Source organism: Tigriopus californicus, chromosome 1 (assembly GCF_007210705.1).
Source record: "Tigriopus californicus strain San Diego chromosome 1, Tcal_SD_v2.1, whole genome shotgun sequence".
Classification (NCBI taxonomy): Eukaryota; Metazoa; Arthropoda; class Copepoda; order Harpacticoida; family Harpacticidae; genus Tigriopus; species Tigriopus californicus.
This window is the reverse complement of record NC_081440.1, coordinates 15,642,622-15,666,824: the sequence shown is the minus strand read 5'-3', so window position 1 is coordinate 15,666,824 and position 24,203 is coordinate 15,642,622. Positions and strand designations below refer to the sequence as shown.

Here is a 24,203-nt window from a genome sequence, read left to right as displayed (position 1 = left end):
CTTATGGCCTTATTGCACAGAGCGCAGCGTCATTCGAGCTTGAAGTACCCTCATACGTTACGAATATAAATCCGGCAAGAGAAGGCAGAGAAAGAGGAAGTGGAAGAAAGTCCCCCCCCCTTATTTCCGACGCACTCCACGAACTTCTTGGAGTTCGTTCGGAAAATGGAAAGACCACTCAAATGTTGGATACGCTTTCTATTTTTTATTCCCAACGAATCGAATCGAAAATCATTCACTGAGTTTCACGTGGATCTGGAAGTCATTTCAGGACTCGGGTTGGAGTTGGGATCACGGACCTATGCTGTCATCAATAAATGTCCATGTGTTGCCAGTGGTCCACGATCTTGTCCATAAGCCAAATGAATGGGAAATGAATCATACCGAGAGGCAACATTTCTCGTGTTCCATTCCTTTCCTGGTCCTCGCCAGTCTCCCTTCCAAAGTTTTGTTGGCCTTTGATCAATGGTGAGAAGTCAATTTCTTGCCGTGTTTGAAGCCATTAGATTGTGCCTGCCTCCAATAAAAACTTCCTGCTCGAGTTCCTTCGTTTAAGAACGCACCAAAGGCAGAGAGAGAGACCAGAGAGACCAGAGAAGGTAGGAAGCACGGGCCCGAACAGTAAAAGAGTAATTCTGTCCATTTATTTCGGCTGTTGCTTTCAAGACTCCGCCGAGAGTCGAAGTCAAATCAAGCAAAGGCCGGCGAAGGCTGACACCCGTCGTCCCTTGAAGTTGGTTTGTTTTCTGTTTTGCTTTTGGCCTCTTTCGATCTTTCTCTCTCGTCTTCATAAAAATTGCAGCCAAGGCGTCTGGCAGTTACTGGTTGGATGAAAAGATCGCCAAGGGAGGCGGCCCTAGCTTTAAGCGCCAGAGGAGAGCTTGTTCCACTTTCTGAGATCTCTCGATGAGCAACAAATATGGAGGAAATGAGGCAGGAACCTCAGCATTTCCAACGCCAGAGTCCGGATCATCAGGGCATTAATCATTTTGCCCGGTACCCTCACTACGCCCCATTCAACGAGATACCTTGGAATAATTGCTTTTCACAACAGGGCACATCGTACTTTCCAAGAGAATGGACCATGGCTCCATTGTGGGCCATAGAAATGTGCCCTGTGGTGCATAATAGGTGGCTGGAAATGGGTGGAACATTGAAATAAAAAAGCAACATTCCCTAAAGGCTTCCAGACGTGTCATAAAAACAAAATTATTCCTTCCTTCCCATTCTGTTTTGCATTGTAGCAAAAATAATGCATTCTCAACGAGAAACAAAGGATTGCATTGGATCTCGAAGAGAAACCCCTGGATGTGATTCATAATTCAAAAAAAGAGACATTTCCAGCTGACCACCAAGCCTAATGAATCAAGAGAATGGAATAGAAGAAGAAGGGCCCCATTCCAAATGTTCAGAGTAGCATGAAGATCTACGACCAATCGTGTTTGAGGATTCTCATCCGCCTTCAGTTCCAGCTCTTGAGTGGGTCCATGCGTAGTGCTCCATCTGTGAAGATAGAGAGCATGTGTAGATCTAATTAGTCGGATTGTCCGATCCAAGAGGACGAAGCAAAATGGACAGATGCTTTCATTTTTCTTCTTCTTTTTCTTCCTCTACCTACTACGCGTACATACTACTACCACTACTACTACTGTAGGTACTTTCTTTAGTGCAAGGGGCATCTTTGAGATACCAGATCCGCATTGCTTGTCTTCTTTCTTTCTCAGATCTCCCACCTGAATTTGTGCTCCCATGTAATTAGGTCAGTGAATGAGGGAGTATTCCCCCACCAGTACATATTAGATCAAAGGAAATAATGCTTCTTTTTCCCTCTCAAACAAAGTGATGATGAAAGTCCCTCCCTCCAGAGTCCACGACGAACTTGAGAATATGGAAGGATGTGTCTGTGACTCTGTGTACATACACAGGTAGTGAATGAGAGACCTTAGCATATGTGTTCCCACTTTTTCTAACGAGACGAAAACTTTGCCGGAGAAGTTCCTAGTTTCACTGTGGGTCTCTTTCTCCCTAAAATGGAGTATTTTCTTGACGGCTTCTGCCTCTCGAGTTTCGAGTTGAGCAATGATTGCTTGGAAAATGAAATTGTGACTGAACTGACGTATTGGAATGGATGGAGCTGAGTGACATACACACACGTACTGAATTGTTTATATCTAGTGTTCTGCCGTACGTATTCGGTACATATACGACACCAAGAGAAAATGAATATCCCTCCTGTCCTCCATTCCAAAAAGAGTCAGGGGTGCCAAGTCTTGCCAGACTCAGACAGTTAATGGCATAAAGTACGACCGACCCGAGGGTGATCGAGGCCCCCTGAAGGGAACTTCTCTCACACCTATGGGGTGAGCGCGTTTTCGTTTCAAGAGGATGTATTGCATGTTCAAATGAAAGCCACAATTCATTTCTCATGTTGCTGAAAACGGAGGAAAACGGAAGAAAATGCCGAGGGAAAAAAGTGATGAACTGCGTACTAGCCACCAATATCCTCGCTCCTCGTTCTCACACCTTCACTTTCAGGAAACGAGAACCAGTTTTTCTGTCCGTAGTACGAAGGATCATGGCAAAATTCTAAAGAAATCTATAGTATCTTTTTAGACTATGAGAAGCAATGCCAAAAACTTAAATCTTTTTTTTTAAAGAAAGTGTTATCAGTCCAGATTGGCAGTGTACGTAGTGTAATATAGTTACAGTGTATATCAAAAATAAAGTGGCTGGACCCGAAATCCAATCAGTCATATTGTAAATCTCGATGAGTGGACATTTCATATATCGGGATAGTGGAGGACACACCATCACGCATAACCTATTATAGTTTGTCGTTTGAGTCAAAACAATGAAATCTTCTTTTTGGCAAACCTGTCAAATGCTGTGTGTCAATTCCAACTTTTCTTTCGGAATTGGACCATCATTCTTCTTTTAGCCCTGTTGTTCCCTTCTCCCCTCTATGACTGTAATAATGGATGGATATATTTCTGGCTGTATGTTGTTCCTGGAAATATTAATTTGGCCTCAAGGCAGTTTGGTGGTATGGCATGTTCGGGTGGATGGAAGTGGGTACTGGTGGTGATGGTTGTCGTCGTGGTTCTATGGTAGTAGTAATACTAGTGATGGTGGCCCCAGAGCTAGCACGTACCATAATAGCTGAGTACCACCAAACATATCCGACGGGGAGTAAAAGTGGTTGCTCATGCATAAGGTTCAACCACAAAGAGCCAAGGGGGACCAAAAGGGACCTTGTTAGGTAAAATTTGCATGTGACAACGCACAGAAATTCATCACAAGCATGGTTCAAAGAGATTCACTTTCATAGTTGAGCACATCATCCCCGCGAGACCATGACTATGCATGCATACATTGCATACATGCATGCATGGGGAACCAGCCCTTCACACGAACACCGAATTCTTCCAGATTGGAACCATTTCCAAATCCCACACCATCAGTCATTGTCATGAAATGGGCTCAATATTAGTTGAATTTGCCCACCTAATACCCATCTTACCCAAGCCCACTAAACCAGCCACTTGTGGTGAGACCTCATTTCTGGGAACATGGCGGCTCACTGACTGACTGCCTGACTGACTGCCTGACTGACTGACTGGTGAGTGAGGCGTGAGCAGTGAGTGGGATGGAGAGGAGGAACTGTTCCACGGGTAGCTTGTGATGTGCACCCACCGAATTGGAGGTTTAATCCTCAAGTCTCTCATAATTCAAATTGGAAGAAGGGAAAACGGGGGCTTGGACTAATTTAGCAAACTAAATCTCAACTTTCCACGCTTCACTCGGGCTTTCTCGGTGGTGGAACTTGCATGCACATTTTCGAGGGTGAGAGAGAGAGGGGAAGAGGAGAGAGAAAGAGAAATGTTTCCGAGGTCCTCACTCAAAAGATGGGGATCAACTATATGCCAGGTAGTAGCAGGCAGGATAAATGGGGTTGGTTTCGAATAGTCTGTTTGGCTCTCCAGACAGCTCTTGGAATAACCAGATCTGCTATGGTTCCAGCCTATTCCGAATAAGTATATGAACTGTGTTCGTGTCCTTGGCCAACAGGCACTTTGAGAAATGCAAGTCCCTTGTCCGCCACTTGTATGTGCGTTCAGAATGTATTACGAAAGCATCATTTGAAATGGAATTCCATTGTTCCTCAGAACAGAGACGACCAGATGGAAAAAAAGGAACGCATAGGACGAACAAAGGGACCCAAATTCCGGCGGTCGTTATGGGACTTGGCAATGATGGGCCGAGTTCAATGTACTCGTACTTGTACGTATGTAGATTGGCTTTACACAAACTGACCTTCAATGGTCTCTTGAAGGGAAACCCAACTCGTTGGGTTGGGAACCTGGCATCAAACAATGTGCTAGTCTCAAATTGAAGTGAGTTTGCCGCAACTTTTGATAGCTCATCACGAATTAATGGGATGCAACAACGTAATTAAGGGGATTGTTTCATTCAAATCTACTGTGGACCACTGAAGCACCGAAGATCTGTCCTTGGCCATCTCCATGAACGTGCTCTCAATGCATGAAAAGTTCCGCCTCTCAAGCTTGGATCACACATTGTGCGAGATGGTACGATCCAAACGTCAACTTTTGGCCGTCCTTTTTCAACTGAATCATATCTGTGTTAAGCCACGTTATCGCGGAGGAGAAACTCAGTGTACCTACGTATGTAGTTAGTCAGCCGTTTTGGATCAGTCCTCCCCCACATACGTACGTATGTACTTAGCAGATTTACTACAATAGCCGGGCTTCATCTCCACCCACCGCGGCCAAAGGGAATGGGATGGAGTATGGAAATGCATTTTGGGTTGAAACCGTGGAAGATGCAGAAAGTGCCCTGATGCACACACTCACTCGCTCAAGAGAGGGTGGATGAGGTTCACAGCTATTTGAAAAAGCTCTCAGCCTGGTGCACACGGAGCTCTAGTGCAGATGTGCGGTGAGACTCAAGCGAGTTTATATAGTCGTATACACGTATAGCTGTTCAAGGTGTTGCATCCGGACGCCCAACAAATCTCTTCTCATTTTGCCCATCCATATGTTGCATGTTTGTTGGCCTCCAGAGTAGAGAATGCCACTTTACCATATTTGCCGGATGCTGAGGAAGAAGAAAGAGTAAGTAGAAGGAGAACGAGAAGTGGAGCAAGAAAGAACCCTTTTCTCTTCTCTTGTTCCCCTTCTTTGGAAGCAAAGGAAAGAGGAGGAAGAGGAGGAAGAGGAGGAAGAGAAAGAGGACAGGGGGGAGAAAAGGAAGGGAATGTCTGATTTTTCATCACTTTCCACTTTGAGGCGAGCTCCTACTCGACTGACTGACTACTTGTGTACAGTACTCGTTCGTACCTGCACACTCAATTTCAAAGACACGCATCTCAAAAAAAAAGTTTGAAGTTTTTGAAACCCAAGAGAAAGTTTCTCTCTTTTTTAAGTTCGCATATGAGGAGAAGAGGAACAGAAGTTGCCTTGAGTTTCCGAAGCATTATTAGCATATCAAAATCCCCACCGCAAGTTCGGCAGTATTGAAGTTGATGTGATATGCTTGAATGGACCATTTCGAACCTCGAATCCAGAAGCCTTCTTTCTACATTTTCGTTTACACACCCCATGTCATCGGACTCTGCCTTTTGACCGGGATTGGTAAAAGAACTTGGTTTTTGATGAAAGAGAAACATTTTCGCCCCCCTCAAAAAATCTAGTGAGTTGCGATATGTGAGAGCGGAACTGCTGAAGGACTCTGAGGAAGTTTGAAACATGTGTGCATCCCTGGGCGGCACAAGGCTTTATCACACTATCCATGACGAGTGTAATAAGTTTGGGCTTGTTCAAACATAATTTGGAGAAAGGTTTGCACGGTGTACCCAACGACATCGACATCAAAGGCCAATCTCTCACTCACTCATTCAGAAACTCACTCACTGACTCCGCGAATCCTCGAGTTTCTAGATGGTTCAGTGCTCGTTTTTCTCATCTCCATGTTGTTGGGTAGTGCTGGAGGCTGGAGGATGGAGGCTGGAGGATGGTGAGCGGTTCCAATTTCATAGGGCTGAGAAGAGCTGAGAGATCTTTAAAGATTTATACGCCGTAAGTGTTTGTGCAAAGTTGGTGGCGAGCGAGTAAGTAGTTGAAGCCAAGCAGAGAATTGGATATCCACGGCCTCAGCCTGCCAAAACCGAGGTCATCTGACTACCGGATGTTGAATGTGAATTCCAATCCTGATCCCTTCTCTTTCCATGGCGTCTGTCTTGGAACGCGTGGTTCGCTTAGGCGTGGGAATCTGGGAAACGACCAAACGAGGAGTTCTTGAGTAGTTTATTTTCTCGAATGGAACTTTGGATGGACAAGTCTTTGGTCACTTAGCCTTTTCAAAAGGTTTTAAGGCCATTCGCTTTCTCTCGGGAGCTCTTGAGGTTCTTTGCCGTTCTGGACCACGTCCCGTCTTTCCCGTCCTTCCTTCCTTCCATTGGCTAGTCTTCGCTCGGACTCGGGCGCAAGAATGCCACTTTTTGACATTTCAGCTTTCCGATTTCAATTAGAAAACTTTTCTCTCTCCCTCTCTTTTCTTCCCCCATCCTTGAACCACTATCATCCTGGGCATGGGTCGGAGTGTGGGCCGGATATTGATGGGCGAGATCTCGTCACCATTGCCAGGCTCTGAGGCAAGTTTTCCACTTTCGTTCCTTCGTTCGTTCCTTCGTTCGTTCCCTGGTTGGGGCAATGAATGCTTTGGGTCGGTCGGTCGGTCGGTCGCTCGCTCGCTCGTCGAATTTGGACCCGTTCCCTTTTGCTTTTATCCTGTTGAACATGTCTATCTATCTAACTCACATCACAAACATACGACGACGACCATGGGGGGATGGTCAGTTTATCTCCCAGCATTCCTGACATTTCCCCAATAAATAAGTTTCTTATCAGCGACAAGATCGTGCAGAGCGGACAATTCTTTCAAGTTGTCGGGTGAGCTTTCATTTGAAATAAGCCTATTTTACACAAAAACATGGCCCGAAGCGTGTAAGGATTAACCAAAAGTACGGCCACGAAGGAATCCGCCAAGTCTACGCACCTACCCGTTTCATAGGTTCATACATATCCCTGTCAATAATTAGTGGTCTTGCTATTGTATGACAACAGACATAGAAAAGCATGAATCAAAATTACGACTAAAATGGACAGAGGTCCGGAGAAAGAAATACGTATTTGACTGCATGTTTCGAAACGGATAATCACTTTCCATGCCCCTCAATTCATGACAAAGTGTGCGTTTTCACCTTCTAACGATGTGTGGCGTGCAGGAGCATACAATCGTTTATCATCTAAAGCGTCCTATAGTCATCTAAAGTCCTATAGGTTACGTGTCTCGAGAAAAGCTGAATAAATGCTTCACTGCAAATGGACAATGATTCCATTGTAAGCGAACCGAGCTTTCAAAAAGAATAATCTTCTGCAACAAGTGTGCGGCTCATAACGATTGGATGATGTCATCGGTTGGATCTTAATGGGTGTATTTCGATTAGAATTATCCGTCTCTATACCTAAGAAAGCGTTCAAGAGATGTATAAAAAGTTAGTCAAATATGAAAAAATATCACCTTCAGAGAGTGCCCAAGGAACAAAGTAATGTATGTACATTGCCACATTTCAAGAGCAGTGCTGAATGTTGCCTGCACGTGGGCAATTGTCTGTAAGCAATTCCAGTTACATTGCATTAAATTCATTCTGAAGGCCTCAATTGAGAACACAATTAAGAGAGCTGTCCTTGCGTAATAGTTAATCAGGTTTGTTGGTGAATGAATTTCCAGGTCCATTGTGTTCCCTTCGTTTGCGTACATAGTGAGCTCACTTGGACCATCTTTTGGGCAGTCCCCAATGGAAAGGAATGGGCTCACTCAGGCGATTGAGCGAATCCCAGTGTTGGAATTGGGCTTCAAGTGAAATTGGAATCGAAAGAAGAAGAAGAAGAAGATGAAGAAGAAGGAGGAGGAGGAGGAGGAAAATGCCATTAAGGGATGTTAAAAAGGGATTCCTTCACTCTTTGACAGAGAAGTGAGAACAACTTTAAAAAGTCTTTCAAGTGTCAGGTGAATTGTCACGCTCGTTCCACGTCTCCGTGACAGGAATGCAATTGAACTCGTTTGAAACAACCCAAAGAAAAAGTCCACCCGAGAAGTCAAGTTTTGTTAAGTCAATATACAATGCCTCCCTCACTCCATCAATTGCCAACCAACGAATGCTCTCAAAGACCCAAGAGCACCAAGAGCCCACAGAGCACCGAGAAGCAATGCGAGAAGGGGATCTCGAGGATAAATTTGAAGGAATTCATCGACCCAAGTGAGAGACCCAATGAAAAATATAACTTTGCCAGAATGGAGAGAACGATGAGAGAACCAAAGAGGACGACCAGAACTTTCGTAATCAAATAAGACTTTTAGGCACAAGGCTAAAACTACCACAGAGCAGCAGATATGGGTCGAAGGAGGGGAGGGGGGGCTCTGAAGAAGGAGGTTTTTTTGAGTTCATTTTTTCTTCTTTTTCTCATCAAAAGTAACTCACGTCTTATCTATCTAGAACACCCAAGACGGGAGTTACTACTGAATCAAAAGGCCTGCCAAACACATTTACGTCCCGTCCTACTTGTTGGAGAATGATTCTCTTCAGATTGAACGTTTGAAGTCAGTCTCATGGTCAAACTCACGTGAAGAATAATGCCAATGCTCGTGAATTAAAAGGAAACGCTCAAGATCAAACAAAAAACCTATAAACTAGTATGTGACCAACGTTAAGGGCTTGAAAAACATAATACATGTGGTCATGTTCAATCTGACTATCATACAAGAAATCGCAATCTTTAGTACCATCGATCCCTCCAACAAGATGCAATGTACGTAGAGCAGATTCCAAGGAAGCTCATTTCTTCGGAAAATACCCTGGAAACCAACACATCCACTCGATCTTGGACTTACCTCGGTAAAGATGGTGAATGCCTGGCGAGCGATCCTTTCACTCACACCGAACTCGGAGAGCACGTATTCAAATTCCTCGGTGTCAATAACGTTGTCACCTGGGAAAATAAGGCTCTAAATTGAGTAAATGCCGCGCAAGAAGAGGTGCATGCAGTATGCCTTCAACTATCCATCAGACTGTTTCAGCGAGTTGACATGATCATCATTCATTCATTCTCGTTCCTGATCAACTGCTCATGTTATGATACAACTTCTATGTAATCTGATGTTGTTCGTGAACCGTACCTGTGCGGTCCAACAGATTGAATCGAAACACGAGGTATTTGTAGAGCCACTTGGGCAGACTGGTACTGTCCAGGTTGAGACTGTGGTCATGGTCTTTGGCAAATTGCTCCAAAATCGAATCTTGTGACACGTGGTCCCCTTCCTCGTGGTCCTTGGTGGCTTTGACCGTCCCATTAGGGGGACTCTTTTCACGTCTTCTCGTCAAGAGACTCGGGCTGTCCTCATCGGAATCCAAGACCAAAGGCCAGTCATCTTCATCATCTATCTGTGGGTGGTGGTGGTGGTGGTGATCCGACTCAGATTGTCCTCCTGCTTTCCAGCCAGCACTCCTGGTGGTTCCATTCGGGGTAGTGGACTTTGCGGGAGATGGACCCTCTTTGGATCGGTTAGACCTCACGCTCGGATGGTTAGGCTCATCGGAATGGTTGGCGAACGACGGGCTCAGTTGCCTCTTCTTCTGATGGTCGTAGACGGTCTTGAGGAAATCCTTTTGCTTCTCCTCACCCATCGAAATCTCGCGTTTGTACACGGTCCACATAGCCAACTTAAAAGAGGGAACATAGAAAGTCCAGTTAGTTGACATTGGGTAGATTGCCCTCCAAAGTGGAATATTAGCCTTTGAATCTTGACCAGCTATCTAAATAAACACCACAGTTCTAAAACTGGTCGCCATATTTTCGAGCAAGAGTATCAATAAGAGGGAGATTTGAAAAGTGAAACAACCATCGCTTTGACTTTTGATTCAACACATGAGTAGATAGTACACTTGAGTTGTTATAAATGGCAATAAATGTTTAAAAAAGGACGAACTTTGAAAGGTCACCGAAGTGAATCAAACCCATCACCAAATGATTTATAGCTAAAAATGGACCTATCTAAAATAAAATAAAAACTGATATCTGAGCCAAATAGAAAATTCGATATAAACGCCTTGTTTGGATAAAAGAGAGACTTTCCATTTTCCTGAACGTTAACTTTGCTAACATATATATCTTCAAGGCCATTTTTTGGGGGGGGAGGGGTCTCTTTTTGTGATGAAGGTGTTTGATGCCTTTTTTTACTCATACCCATTCCTTTTTAGTGATCTTCCCATCCTTGTCCATGTCGGCAATTTGAACGAGCGAGTCCCAAATTTCGTGGAAGAGTGCCTCGGTTATCTTGTACTTGGGGGAATCTATTTTCCATCCACTCATGTAACAAATCTTGTCTTTGGCCCAGAGGAAATCATTGTAAGTGAGGAAGCCGTCGTTGTTTAGGTCTGAAGGATAAATTGGATCATTTTTAGGGCAAAGAGTTGATATCAAAAAGGCCTCGCCGAGCTACTCCAATCTTATCTACTGAATGCACACGTACCATACGTAGTAGACTAAGACCAGAGCTAGAGGATCGATCATGTTTGAATTTGAGAATATCCACGAGTCATTGATTGACATTAGTGTACAAATCTTCTATATTTGCCAGAGGCTGTAGTTGATTCCTAGCTAACACGCTCCAATCATTATTAATGTTTAAGGAGGTGTCAAAGCATCCGAGTTTGGATTCTTAATGTTGTTCGTCTGCCTGTCTGTCTGTCTGTCTCGTGACAAAGCATTGGGTGCCTTGAATGGAGATAAAATATCATTCTTTGCATAAGCTGTATCTCAACTTCACATGCAGAGGACCCATCTCAATGTAAACCCAAAGCAAAACTTTTTCCCTTTAAGCCTTGGTTAGGTCGGATATGCACTGGAAGGTTCACCGTCTGTCTGTCTGTTTGTCTGCCAAGGAATGGGAAGAGAAAAGGGGCTTTCGTCGCTGGAGATATCTGGTGAAATTCAATTTTCAATTGTTCTGCTTCAGCCAGATTTCCACTCTCCTCCTCCTCCTCCTCCTCCTCCTCCTCCTTTTGTTCTCCACTCCCACCCACCAAATCTGGATAAAGGAGTAGGCACCCAACACCCAAGATAGGCAGAAAAAGTGCCAGTAGTTGTTCCTTCCATCCTTCCCGCCATCCATATGTACGCTGCACTGTAGTGTATAGTGAGTAGAAGGGTGTTCGTTCCTCGTTCTGCCTTCTCTTTGTTTAATACTTTGGTTCAAGGCTGGGTTTTTTTTGCTTTCTTCGGGGTTGGTGTATAAACACACACACTCTCACACACACACACATCTTTTCCTGAGTATGTGTATAGTATATTGTGGGACTGCGGGGGCCATTCCACTTTCCTCATCCTTCTCCCCGTTCTACTAACTTCCCCGGCATTGAATTAATTTACCCAGACTCTTACGATCCCATTGCGACTCTATGGGGATGATATATCCTTCTGTTTTTATTCAAATGGAACTTTTTGATGACGTGTAATTCACAAAATTCTCCATTCAAGAGAGGTCTGCGAAGGTTGAGTGATTTGAATAGTGATGATTCCTTTGAAAAGGGGTCTTTGAAATTGAAAATGAACTCTTTGGATCTTTGGAGAGCCAGGTATGCTTTTGAATATATAGGGAACAGTCGATTTGCCAGTTTTGACACCAATTAAATCTTACCTCAACAACGGCTAATACTCGAGGACTTATCTAATTTGTTTAAGTATATGCAATTGGGAAAAATTTGATAATCTGTTGTTTTATGTCTTTGACCTACTAGACAGGCGACAATTTCCTACTAGAAAATAACAAATGTTTCTCCTCTGATATTCCAATTAAAACGCCGTCTTGTCGATGTGATACTTCATCTTCCTCTATCCTCCTCTACAGGTTGTTCAGGTGTCAGGCGCTCTTCTCAAGGTGGGAAATACAAGTAATCGCATTTGTGTTCCACTGTTCCAGCGCCTTTTTTTTGAGAGAGTGACAGACACCTTTCTCCCCTTGGGTCTGCATGCAATTGTCTATTCCAAATGAATGGCCCATTCTTTTAACGGCTTGCCTCAAGCCAAACGGTCTGACGTACCCATAAGGCCGTTCATACCCATCCTATCAACGTCAGCGTTTTGATCTCCGCCCTCAGCCTCTACCCATTGATGGAAGAGGGAGGCCAGTCAAAATGATAGATATACTATGTACAATACTCACTTTTTGCTCTTGAGCTAACTTCAAGTCAGATACTCACCAAAAAATGTGTAGAAGTCATATTTCAGTTTTCTCCGCTGAAAGTTCGTCAGTTCGTTTTTTTGGCCTTTGTTTTGAACATTTCCCATCGTGGTGTCTTCAACTTTCCCGTCTGCTGGCTTTAAAGCTGATGAGTTGAGTGCAAAGAGCTCTTCTTCTTTTCCACGTTTAGCTCTACTTTTCTCGGGTCTTTCTTGTTCGCTCTATTTTCAGCCAAACGGATGGGTATAATCACATTACTACTCCACTTTACGCTCTCGCTCATCCAGACTGAGAATGAAGGCTGCTGGGCGAGGGACTCTTGGTCTTGCTCTTGTTCTGTGTCAAAATAACGACAGAATTATTCAAGTCCAGCACAATCAAAGATAGAGCACCAGCACCGTCGGACCACCCGGCCCAGACTACTGCATCCGTTTGGAAACACTGGAAGGGGGGATCTCACTTCCCAAAGGCTAAAAAAAACCGTGTAGTAGAGAGTCTTGCAAAACAATTGAGAAGAATGGATCGTAACACCGAGCCAAAGGATCATCCTATTGTGACCTCGATGGCTTCAACATTGACATGTGTTCTCGATTTGTGAAGCTATGATCTACCGCACAAAGCACGTGCCGAGTGTCCTTTGCGTCAGATCTTCAGCGGGGTCTGTTAGAAGCAATGCATCCATTCGGAGAGTATGTCATGTAGGTATGTACAGTGTAACTGGCTGCACAGGTGTTTGTGTGCGCTTACTAGTTGATGATACATGTTGGCCCGGCCTTGACTGCCACACGCTCCAAGTGGATCAACTTTCCGACACTTTGATGTCTTGATAGGCAACACGGCTTTCAAATCCTAAGGGCCCTTGGATGAGTAATGAAGAGCATCATTGTTGGCTAAGAGAGGCAATCTATGGCAGGAAAGTTAGGTTTGCTTACTAATCATTTTCAAGGCATGAAATGAAATGATGGGAGACGAGCGGCAAAAACAATCTTAATCACGGGAAATTGACGCTTGATATTTTCAAAATACTCGACTGGAACCACTTCATGTTCTAGAATATAAGCAGGCACAATTGAGGCAACGCTCAAATGGTATTGTGCTTTTGATTAGCTCACTTTTTAAGCCCTCAAGAGGCTAAGTCATGTGCATGGTGAATGGTTCATCATTGTACACCGTGTCGTATTTTGCTTTTACAACCATCAATCCCGAAACCAAGGTAGCTCCATTAATGTGTACAATACTTCCATTATCGCATCTGAGACTCTCCCTCCCCCTTCCCTTCCATATCAGCATTGGTAGCCCTAGCATACTCCGGCATTCTAAAAACGTGTTTGCTTTGACTATTCAAGGATCAAATCCAATCCCAAGAAGTGGAATTGCCCAGTGGAACGAATTTATGTGTCAAGGTATATGGCTGTAGTGGTGAAATATGTCACAGCAGAGGCATATTTTAGGCTGGAACCCTCTTCGTTCCTAATGTGGCTAGCGGTGAAAGAAAGGGCGAGATGCTCGGAAAGTGAGAGATCTCTAGAGACGAGATGAAACAGTGCAAGCGAGGGCCTAAGCTCCTCATCATGAAAGAGGCCAAGAGCAACGCCATACACACTGGCTACTCTCCCACCTTCAGTAACACGTACTCGTGCGTACTCCCAAGTGCCGTTCGATGGATGGGTGGATGAATGGATGGATGACGCTGGCGTTGTCCATTTCCACCTTGGATTAAACGGTCTTCATTTGAGCGAACCTGGATTTAAACCTAGACGCGCAAAGGCAATTCCTTCTTGGTCTTTTCCACCTTCACTCTTCTGTTGTACTCTGAGTACGGTGTACGAGGCTGTGCGGCTGCGAGGTGTGGTTACTAATGGTTGCACGAAGCCTGGACAGCTTGACGAGGCGATGGACCGTGGAAGTAGTGGTAATGAGAAAACCAGGTTAAACCCAAGGATGGGGGTTGCCGGGTATTCCTTTGGGGCACCAAAGATAGAGGGAAGCCGGTGAAAGCCAAAGAGCAATTGTTGCTCAAGTATCTCTTTAAAGACCTTTCTTTCATCTTTCCAGATGAACCCGAGCCCGCAACAACTCGCTCTTTTTCCTTATCAACTGGAGCCACGGCTCTTTTCAGGGTTGAAACTCTCTTCAAAAAATAATTGCCATTACTTCCGTCCTCTGTTTGAAATGCATAAAGCCAAGTACTTGATAAAGCCGACCAAGTTCGAGGATGATCATACATGTGGTACAACGGCTTTCTCAGAAGGCATAATAATCACTATGGACCAATTAATCAACTCAGGAGAGTAGGATCCTCGTTTGTCGTCAGGTTCCACTGGGACACATCCCCAAAATTGCAGAGGCCGAAATAAAGAGCTTCCAAGTGCAGGGATGGGTGAAGTTATTGGATGGTAGATTTTCATTATTAGAGGGCACCAAAGCCGAGTTCGAGTTGAAGAGCCGACTGTGGAGCTGAGTGAAAACTGATAAGGCAAAAGAAGGGCTCAATTTTGTGAAGCTATCTTTTGAAACACCTCCGGCTAAAGTTTCCAACTTTGCCAAACTCACCAGGGTGTGTAGGTACGAGGCTGCTGATCGTCAGCTTTTGTGTAAAAAACAACTGCTTCTTCCTCTGTTCTTGGTTGTCTTCGCTTGGTTCGTGTCCCACTTTCTCGATGGATCTTGAGGGCTCTCTTGAGCTGATGGATCTTTGGATAAAACCAGAGATCTTAAAACCTGAAGAGAAAGAAACAATGGTCCATTCACGGAGATGATGAATCTCTTGCTCGCCGTCTCTCTTCGTTTGTCTCTACAGAGCCTTGTACGTTTGGGTGAGAAACTTTTTTGTTCTCGCTCTCTCTGTCTTTCATTTCTTGCTCTGCTTGAACGAGACACCATTTCTAATTTGAAGTGTGCCAAAAATCAGCTCGGAAACACGTTCTTTTTCATCCGAGGCATTCGTGATCGCTCTGCGAGATTACCTTGGCTTCCCGGATCTAATTGGTGCTTCATTAATGGAACCGATAATTCACCCCGGATTGCTTGCCATCGCTTCCGATGGGAGAACGAGAAGGAAACGAGCCTTCTAATTCTGGAATGGGTCTTGTTTCCTAATTTGTCCAACGTGAGACCTCTCTCTGCTCCACACATCTAACTCCCCTCAGAACCTAATGCTCTATTGGACACGACAACAGGCATGATATTATTGAACAGGCGGGGACACCTAGTACTGCACTTCCCTGTGCAGATCAGTACAGTACAGTACCGTTCAGTTCTTCTAGGTCCTTTTAGGTCCTTTTACTCTGGGGTACGCAAACGGACATTGGTAATCGATCTGAGGGCTATAAATGGAGGCAGACATTTTCCTGAAGAAAGTTGGGAGCATTGCTCATTAAATACGAACGTAGAACAGAAGGTATGTGTACTTTAGGGAAAATGACTAGTTCGATTTCAAGCTAAGACGTACATAGGTTGGCCTCTACACTAGCTAAGCTCCGTTAAAAAATCATTGAGGTCAATTGTCTAAGAAAGAAATCAAAGACGTGACACAATTCATTCATTTGTAAAACGTTGGTTGATACCGTGGATCAGAATCAAAACATAGCTATCATGATTTTTTAGTCATTCAAAGCAAGGTCGTCATCTTAAGTCTGGTTGGCCTTTTACCATTGGATCCATTCCTTGACATCACACATCCCCAAAGAGAGAACAGGCCAGAAACCGTTGTGGAGTGGGTGACTTGATTTGCGAACCCTTGGCTCAAGAACGCTTTGAATGCCTGAAATTATTCCACTGGGACTCACTCCATTGCCGGCTCGAGACCTTCGTAGATGAAGATACATCAAGTACGGGGTAAAGTATTGTAAACATGGCCGTCTTCGGCATGGCACAAGTGTACTTTCATTCAGTGGAAACATAAAGACTAAATAAACTTTCTTCTTCTTTGATAAACAAAAAACAACAGCTGTACTACGCTAGGATCCAAGTAACTTCCAACGAGAGCTGGACTTTGATTAGGTGGACAAGATGAAGCATTAGGCTTCGAAAACCAATTTATCGTCCAGAACCAGTCAGGTACAAAGCAAGAAGTCAAGTCCGGAAAATGGCCAGTGAGCTTAACGTGGTGTTGATCAAGTTGGACCGGAAGATTGGTCCATTTGAAAAGGGAAGTGATCCACGATAATCCCTCCGGGAGGAAAGCAGGGCGGACGGAGGGGCGAGAGCAACTGGCGCCAAGTCGGAGTCGATCGTCATCACGGAGAACTACGTATACAATACGCGAAGTTCGGGCGCAGATCATTCATCAAATTTAACGTCTTTTCATTCACTTTCTTCTTCCTTTTCCTCTTCCTTTTCTGCTCCATCGTCGTCATCGTTTTCGTGGCGTGTTGCCTCTTATTCTGTTGTTCCTCTCAAGAGGCGCCAAAGAGAGAGTCCAAGCAAAGTCTTTAGCTTTTGATGGAAACCAATTTCGTTGGTGTTGGTGGAGGCGCCCTCGGCCCATTCAATCCCCTCAAAATGGGAGGAATTTTCGATGAGGAACTTGATATGTTCTAAAGGAATTCCCTCGCCTTCCCTCAAGCCAAAGCCTTTCCTATTGAGTGGGAAAGAGAAAAAGAAAGAAAGAGACCCCAGAAACACATCCACACGCGCACACACACACATACACGCACACCCAAACTGCTTTGAGGAGGGATCCAACTAGAGTCTTCCTTCTTCAGCTTCTTGATTATCATGGATCAATAGCCTCTTAGCAAAAATAGTAAATGAAACGCCTCTTGGAACTCACTCCTCCTCACTCCGACCACATTTGCCTGTCGAGGTTCATTCATCGAGAAAGTTAACGGGAAAACATGACAAACAATGGTGGATATTGGCTGTGTTTGTTGGCAGCCAGGGCCGACAGTGGGACCAAGCGAGCGAGCGGCCGAGCAAGCTAGCAAGTGAGTGAGTGTGGGGTGGTACGTAACAAAGTATTCCGGCAAAACACCTCATTAATATCAATACAACTTGAAATCTCTTTCAACCTAATACAGAGCTTGTGGGCTGCGGGCAAAAGGCACAGTGGCACCCACCGCCGAAGTCAGACAAGACAGACGACTTCGGAGCAAGAAAACCTCATCCCCCACCATCAGCCAAGTAAGTAACCATCAACCCAGATCCCCAAAGAGTCTTCCAACAGCTAGCTTTCACTCACTCACACCCTCACTCACTGAGTTAGTGAGTTCCTCAGTCAGTTAGTCCCGTTGAGCTTTCTCTTCATCCTTCGTTGTTCCTAAAGAGACTTTAAAGGGAATCAACGGCCAAGAAATGGACCTAGTTATGAAATGATGATGAGGTACAGGCTTCATAGATTCCAAACGAAGGACCATTACCAGCCTCGCACTCATGCCCGTCCTGGATTGTTCTCAAGATGCAACTTCTGTCCCCTCTCGAGATCTCGCAAAAGAGAACAGGGCATGATGACCCTGACCATTTGTGAGAAGGGTTCTTTCTTTTAATCCATTTGGCGGTGCTTGAAGGAGGCCAGGCGAGTCCTTATTTCCTTCACGTATCATTTCTCTCTTCGCCACTTCAATGATGGATCACTTCAATGGAACAGGGAACATATGGAACCACTTTCGTTCCAGCAAGGTACATTCGACCAAGAGCAAGAGATCGTACAAAAAACGAGGGAAGCTCTGATTGAGATTGGTGTTTGCAAAACGGTTATCCCGTCCCGGAATCCCGATCCTGGTCGTGGATTTTCAAAGCAGGATTCTAGGTCTTGACCATATCCAATGATCTTTGATCTTAATAATTGCCTGTATTCCTTATGAAAACAAACCATTTAACTTATGGGCCACCTTGGGATCTAAAATCCATCCTAGATTACCAATTAGTCATATTGATTCAAAACTAGTCCCTGTCATAATCATTCTCATCAACATCGTCGTCATTTTAGTGACTTTCATACTTTTTGAAATCTCTCGATTTTTTGGAAGTGAGGCTCGATGTTCTCGAGTTTTCGTTTTCAGGCCCGAAAGTGGGTCTCTCATTATTTTTTTTCTGTTTCATTACTTTTTCAAATTCTACGATCGTTACACAATTGGTCAAATTGTTATTCTGGCTTCAAACGAGAATAAAGCCATATGGTCGAGGTTTTAAGGGGAAATGAAATCATGCTTTTAAAAAGCCCAGAAACACTTTTTCCTATGTTAGGGATTAAGACCACAATTAAAGTTCAGACGTTCATGAACGCGAATTAGTAAGATACATTCAAGGGAAAAGTTTTTCTTTTTTACATTAAATTCCGTTTTCAATCTGGTATTCGGTATCCTGGTAATATCACAACCCTCGATTCCACAATCAGATTTTCCCCAAAATCGGAAGTTTTGCAAATTGATGATTCCCCTCTAGTCCGTGGCAATTGAAAAATCAGACTTGAAGGATTGGGCAAAATATTTCATTGTCGATGAACTTGATTCATTCTTCGGAGAAGGTCCAAAAGATCGGATGTATCTTCCCAATTTATCAGAGTGTCATCAAAACTAGAAAGGCCGAAATTCCATGCTTCAAGAGCAACTGAGAACAAAACTCCATTCTTCTTTATAAGATATTATACATAGATCGGTCAAGCTTTTGAGTTTGCATCTCTAGGACTGAGCCCATAATATCAATGTAGGCTTCCATCAATAAACACAACATCCTGTTCAATTTGGCTTACTTGTCACCTCACTGCAGGCCTGTTTATCTAAGCCAAAGTAGGGAAGAGGACTTCCAGTAAATTGAGCCTAATTTGCCACCCAATAAAGACCCAAAAGCCGAGAAGGTCTGTCAGGTTTGAAAGTGAAAATCCCTGTTGTTGTGTAAAAAGATGGCAACTCCAACACGCAATCGAAGTGAAAATGAATTGATTGTACCAACAGCCAAATGACTCTTGTTGGCCTTCAATTCAGAAGGCTATGTGAATGGACTCAGCTCCGTTCCCACTCTGTCCAGCTTCAGTATTGCCATCCTCGTTTGGAGTGGGAAAGTTTCTCTTTTTGGGTGCTTTGTTTGCAACAAACACACGCTCAGACTCAAGACCCAAGATGAATGAGCCTCAGCGTGATCGAGATTTCGCCACCCAAACCAACCTCATCCCTCAAAGATGGTATTTCTTTAACCCCTATCGGACCATTAGAATGTACCCACTTGTACAGTGCAGCTGGCCGTCCAGATTGAAAATGGCCAAGTGTGTTCCACTCATCCATACACACATCCGCACAGAAAACGAGAAGGGAGAGAAAATGTTTCGCATTCTTGGCCAAAGAGCGGGCTCCAGTCACCCTGAAGCGACTTGCCCACAGTCCTGTGGACCGGTACCGCCGACGACCGTTGAACATTTGGTGGCTTACCGAAAATACGGTTGGGTATTGATTTTGAAATCCATTCAATTTTGGCTTTCCCGTTTATTCGCCCCGTTTGATGGAGCTCGGCCTCGAGTCTGACAACCGCAACAGTAACTTCTAGGATAGCTGCATGCAGCTACCCTTATTGCTTGTATTCCTCAACTCGCTCGATAGAGATAGATGGATGGATGAATGGATGGGTGGATGGATGGATGGATGGATGGATGGGATCGCCTTTGGTTCCAAATTCCGATATAGAATGATAGGGTGGTTTCAATGGATAAGCTTGCAATTTTCGGTGGATCCCTTCAAAATATTGATGGAGAGGATTAGCTTGGATTCCGAGTCTTTCAAAGGGGCTCTAGAGGCTATGTGTGGGTTCTGGATCAAAGCCTTTGCGTTTTTGTGTGTTTACTCGAAAGTTATTGGTAGACAGACATGGCAAACGAAGAATGTCGCTTTTCAAGGATAAGAATTGAAGGCAAAATTACATGAAAAAGAAACGTACAGAATAGCTAACAATTAGATGATGTTATGAACTCAAGATTGTGGATATACTTTTCTAAACTCCCTATGGAGCTCCTGCAGGACAACCGCAAGTAGAGATAACGGGAGCACTTGTGTACGTACTTGCACTCCATCCGTGTTCGAAAGAACAATGGAATGCATTTCAAATTACAAGAGACTTCAATTCGGTTCTCAAAAACTTTCTTTTGGAGGCAGTTTTCCATTGCCAAGAATGAACTCAGTCAAATGGTGTGAAAGGCATTACCTGCTAGTCTTCTTACCCCTCCTTTAATCGGTTCACCTTCTTGAACATTACCCATTGGGGAAAAGGGAGCACGGGCATCCTTTTCGTACGTTCCACTATCACGCCCCGTCTGCCTCTTTACCTTCTTTCGGCCTCAAATGCGTGTCCATTAGCCGCCTCCGCTTTTTTTTGTTGATAAATTGTTAGTCTCACCCTCCAGGGTTATCAATTTCTTCCTAGGGTCATTCATTTTTCAACCGTTTCTCCCAGATGTTTACCTTTGGCGAGTTTAAACGAAAAAGAGCTATGCACGATTATTACTGAGCTCCATGGTTGCTCATGGGAAGAGCTATTTGGGATCTTGAAATTGCCCTCCCATCAAGGTCTTGGTCTTGCATAGTTTCCTCATAAAAGTGCGGAATGACGAGGTAGAGAGCTCTCTGATGACGGTCGAAGAAGAGCTCTCTTGCAACCCAAGGAAATGGGCATGAGGTTAAAATTGAAAGCAAACATTGACACTCGAGGAAGTGAAAGGGACTTGAGACCCACCAAAGTTATTCTTCCCACTGGAGGCTTGGAGGCTCTGGGAACATTGGGAAGTGGATGGATCAGCTAAACCAAAACTAACATACCCCCTTCCATCCTTCCTTCCTTCTTTTCTTTCTGTCTCTTTCTGTCTTTCTTGCCACCAACTGGACACCAGACATAGATTGAACGCTCGTCTTCTTGTGTTCTGACTCTGAGGACAACTTTTATTGGGCTGAAGAAATATAAGTTACATAAATACAGGCAAATGCTTTGTCAATGATCGATCTGGAGGCTGACAGGCTTTCAAGGTGAGCAAGTAGATTCACAGAGCTCTTTGCAGGCGAAGTTGTTTTCATTGCCAACCAAATCATCTCGACTTCCACTACCATGAGCTCCGTTGAAGACAAACTCCTCACAATGGTCACCGTTGAAGAACCACCGGTAGAGGCTGGCTCTCCCGAAACCCACTCTCTTGGGTAAACCGCACACCTTGCTGTCCACTGGAACAAAGGGAAAATGATTGTTTATCAAACTGACAAGAGAAGCTTAGAAACCCATCCAAAGCCACCAGGGTTCTGGTCAACTGGCTAAGCAACGACTTGTTCGTGGAGCAATTCCATTCCATTCCAAATAAGGATAGTCCAAGATGAAGGAAGAAAATTGCTGTGATGGCCTAGTGCAAAGTACCAAAGTCAGACCAGGGTGGTCTAGCTTTCATCTTGGTTTACACAAGGCTCGTCCAACATGTGTATGTTTCTTGTGATGAAGAAAAACAACGTTCCAGGGAACGAGCTCTTAGCTAGGGCCAACGAGCCCACGAGCAACCAAAGAGCCAAAACCAAGCAAAAAGAAATCTCCGCTTGCTATTCTTTCATTTTCGTCTCGACACAGATTGGACAGATATCATTGGGAGTGGAATGGATCGAAATAGTTGAGCATTCCAAAGGATATGTGCGTACAAAGACTGTCGAGTTTTCGTAGCAAATTGCTTGTTTCCTCTCACCTGGGGTATCATTGCAGCAACACGTATTGCAGCCATCAAATGCCACCGAATTGACACATTGTTTGGCTCCAGGGTTGGAGGCCAAGCACTCTTCGGGTGTGAACGGGGTGGATGGGCAATCGTCTGTGCTGTCATCAGCGCCCACAACGACGAAATCTAGATCGTCAGATCGCTTGGAGACATGGGCACTTTGGGCAAAGACCAACAAACTGGCCGAAATGACAATGATAGAAGCTCTGGATTGCATCATATTCAATAATTGACTGATGATTCGAGTGCGACGGGAATCCCTATTTATGTCAAATAACGGTTCGTTCATCTCGATCCTAATTGGGCTTGGGCCTGCCTTTCCACATGAGAGACCACCAAGAAAGACATATGCAAACCAGCACGATGCTCGGTATGGATACTTGAGTGAAGGAGCAAGTTTTTTTTTAAATAAAGCGTTTAGACTTTAGCCTTGGATTAAATAGGTTCTTCTTATTGGCATAAGGAAAAGGAAATATGTTTCGGAACAAAACAAGTTACCTCTCTAAGATGTCGCCCGACATATTTCCCCACCCATAAATACAAAATACCTGGGCCTATTGACCTGGAAAGGCTAAAAACACACAATGGCACAAAAAATATCAAAATATTAACCAATGGAAGACGGAAACAATGATAGTGATTTATTCTTTCCCCATAAGAAAAATTTCCTTTTAGAGTTAGAGTTTTTCAACTTGATGAGTAGAAAAATAACGGATGAAATCGAGCACGGGCTTGAGGAAGTCACTACCGGTTGAGCATTTTCACTATCAGTTGCTTCATCTCTATCTGCTCATTGATAAACGTCAGTATCCCCTTGCAGATATTTGGATCCATTTCGGAATATAAAAGTTTAAACTATCATTCCAAACTTTAATCATCAAAGCATGACTTGAGTCTTTCAGGGTCTCTGAAATATCGCAAAAAAGCTTGAGTATTTTCAATGTTTTTGTTAAAAAGTCCCAATGGTGCGTATTGAATCACACAATCAGTGATATTGTGAAATAAACCCTCTGTTGATCATGGCATTCTTTCAAGGAATGTCATTATTACAGTACCTTTTTCTGCATATTGTGGTCTAGCTCAAATCTTAACATACCATTACATCAACTCCTTTCTTCACGGGATCATGCACTTTGACGCAGGTATCGAAGTAGAACAAAGGCGAACATGGCAACAGCGTGGTGGACGATATACGTATCTGACAAGTACTTCATCACATATCAATGACTTACAACTTGCTCATCAGACTTGTGCTGAGGGTTCTTTTTTATTTCTCGTTAATTTAGATCCTTTGTCTGACAACCGTGTGGTTGAGGATGATGGTGTGTGTGTACATGAGAAGGTTTGTACGGTTGTCGGTGGAGGCATGTCACTCACTTGACGAGCTCCGCAATGAGTTATGACACTGCCTCCTGGTTTTCGAAGGGAATATTATTCTCTTTGTCAATGTGACTTTGCCGGTTCCCGAGAACGTTAAAAAGAAGTGGATCTTTTATGACATCTTTGATCGGTTCAGACTCGTGAGATATGAGGGTATGTGTTTGCTTACATTGAGCTGGAATTGTACTGTATAGTTCTACTCGTATGTGCATACTTGAAATAAATGCTCTCTATGTACCCGGATTTTTGTTAACAAAGTACAGTTCTTAGTATAAATATGAAGCACTTATTCGTATCCTCAGGAGGTAATAGTGGGGTTGGGCACGGACCTCTAGAGATGTGGACTGCAACGAACTTTCCGCCAAATCGGCCTGCTCTTGGTCATAGCGACTCTGAGCCCCTTTTCGAAAAAAGTAGAAAAATAAGAAACGTAGATCTCATCAACAAAGGCAAGTCGTTTTTCATCATTTAATTGTAAAGTGGTTCTTTTCAAAGTTACAGTGTCAAAAGCTTATGTGGCTGACCAAGAGCAGGCCGAAAATTCGAATTTTATGTAATCTTTACTACATAACTTTGACCATATCTCCAACGTTCCCTAGGCATACCTTTGGGCTCAAACTTGGCCAAGTTCAACCAGATCTTGTGGTCGCATGAGGTGCTCATTTTGATTAAAGTGAACGGATTGGGAAATGAGAAATTTTTGCTTCCGTTCGCAGTCCGTATCTTTAGAAGTCCATGGATTGGGATTGCGAAATTTTAGCTCGAGATTCACCAAAACTTGATGTCCAATTGATGTTGTAGTTCTTTTCACTGTCATTTCTTGTGATCAATT

General features: G+C 43.9%; 2 protein-coding genes across 2 annotated transcripts in view; both read right to left on the bottom strand.

The window, feature by feature from the left end:
- The window catches only part of LOC131881873 (uncharacterized), a 27,563-nt gene extending 14,604 nt beyond the window's left edge, over window positions 1-12,959 (bottom strand). Inside the window, exons 1-4 of the mRNA XM_059228866.1 lie at window positions 12,341-12,959; window positions 10,326-10,516; window positions 9,259-9,802; window positions 8,974-9,071 (exon numbers count right to left, since the gene is read on the bottom strand). Coding sequence (XP_059084849.1) covers window positions 8,974-9,071; window positions 9,259-9,802; window positions 10,326-10,516; window positions 12,341-12,428 — 921 coding nt within the window. The 5' untranslated portion in view covers window positions 12,429-12,959. The remainder of the gene's footprint in view (window positions 1-8,973; window positions 9,072-9,258; window positions 9,803-10,325; window positions 10,517-12,340) is intronic.
- Window positions 12,960-21,168: 8,209 nt separating this feature from the next.
- LOC131877739 (uncharacterized) lies at window positions 21,169-23,979 on the bottom strand. Its single transcript, XM_059223510.1, has 2 exons — window positions 21,962-23,979; window positions 21,169-21,458 (listed from the first exon to the last, which is right to left on the bottom strand). The coding sequence occupies exons 1-2, from the start codon at window positions 22,278-22,280 to the stop codon at window positions 21,262-21,264; spliced, it is 516 nt and encodes a 171-aa protein (XP_059079493.1). The 5' UTR covers window positions 22,281-23,979; the 3' UTR covers window positions 21,169-21,261.
- Window positions 23,980-24,203: the final 224 nt, after the last annotated feature.

What these genes read in the sequence shown, in the direction of transcription:
- LOC131877739 (XM_059223510.1), bottom strand. Translation starts at nt 22,280, where the DNA reads ATGAACGAACCGTTATTTGACATAAATAGGGATTCCCGTCGCACTCGA. An exon ending in TTGCTGCAATGATACCCCAG is followed by an intron (nt 21,459 to 21,961) that starts GTGAGAGGAAAC and finishes CCTTTGTTCCAG; the next exon opens with TGGACAGCAAGGTGTGCGGT.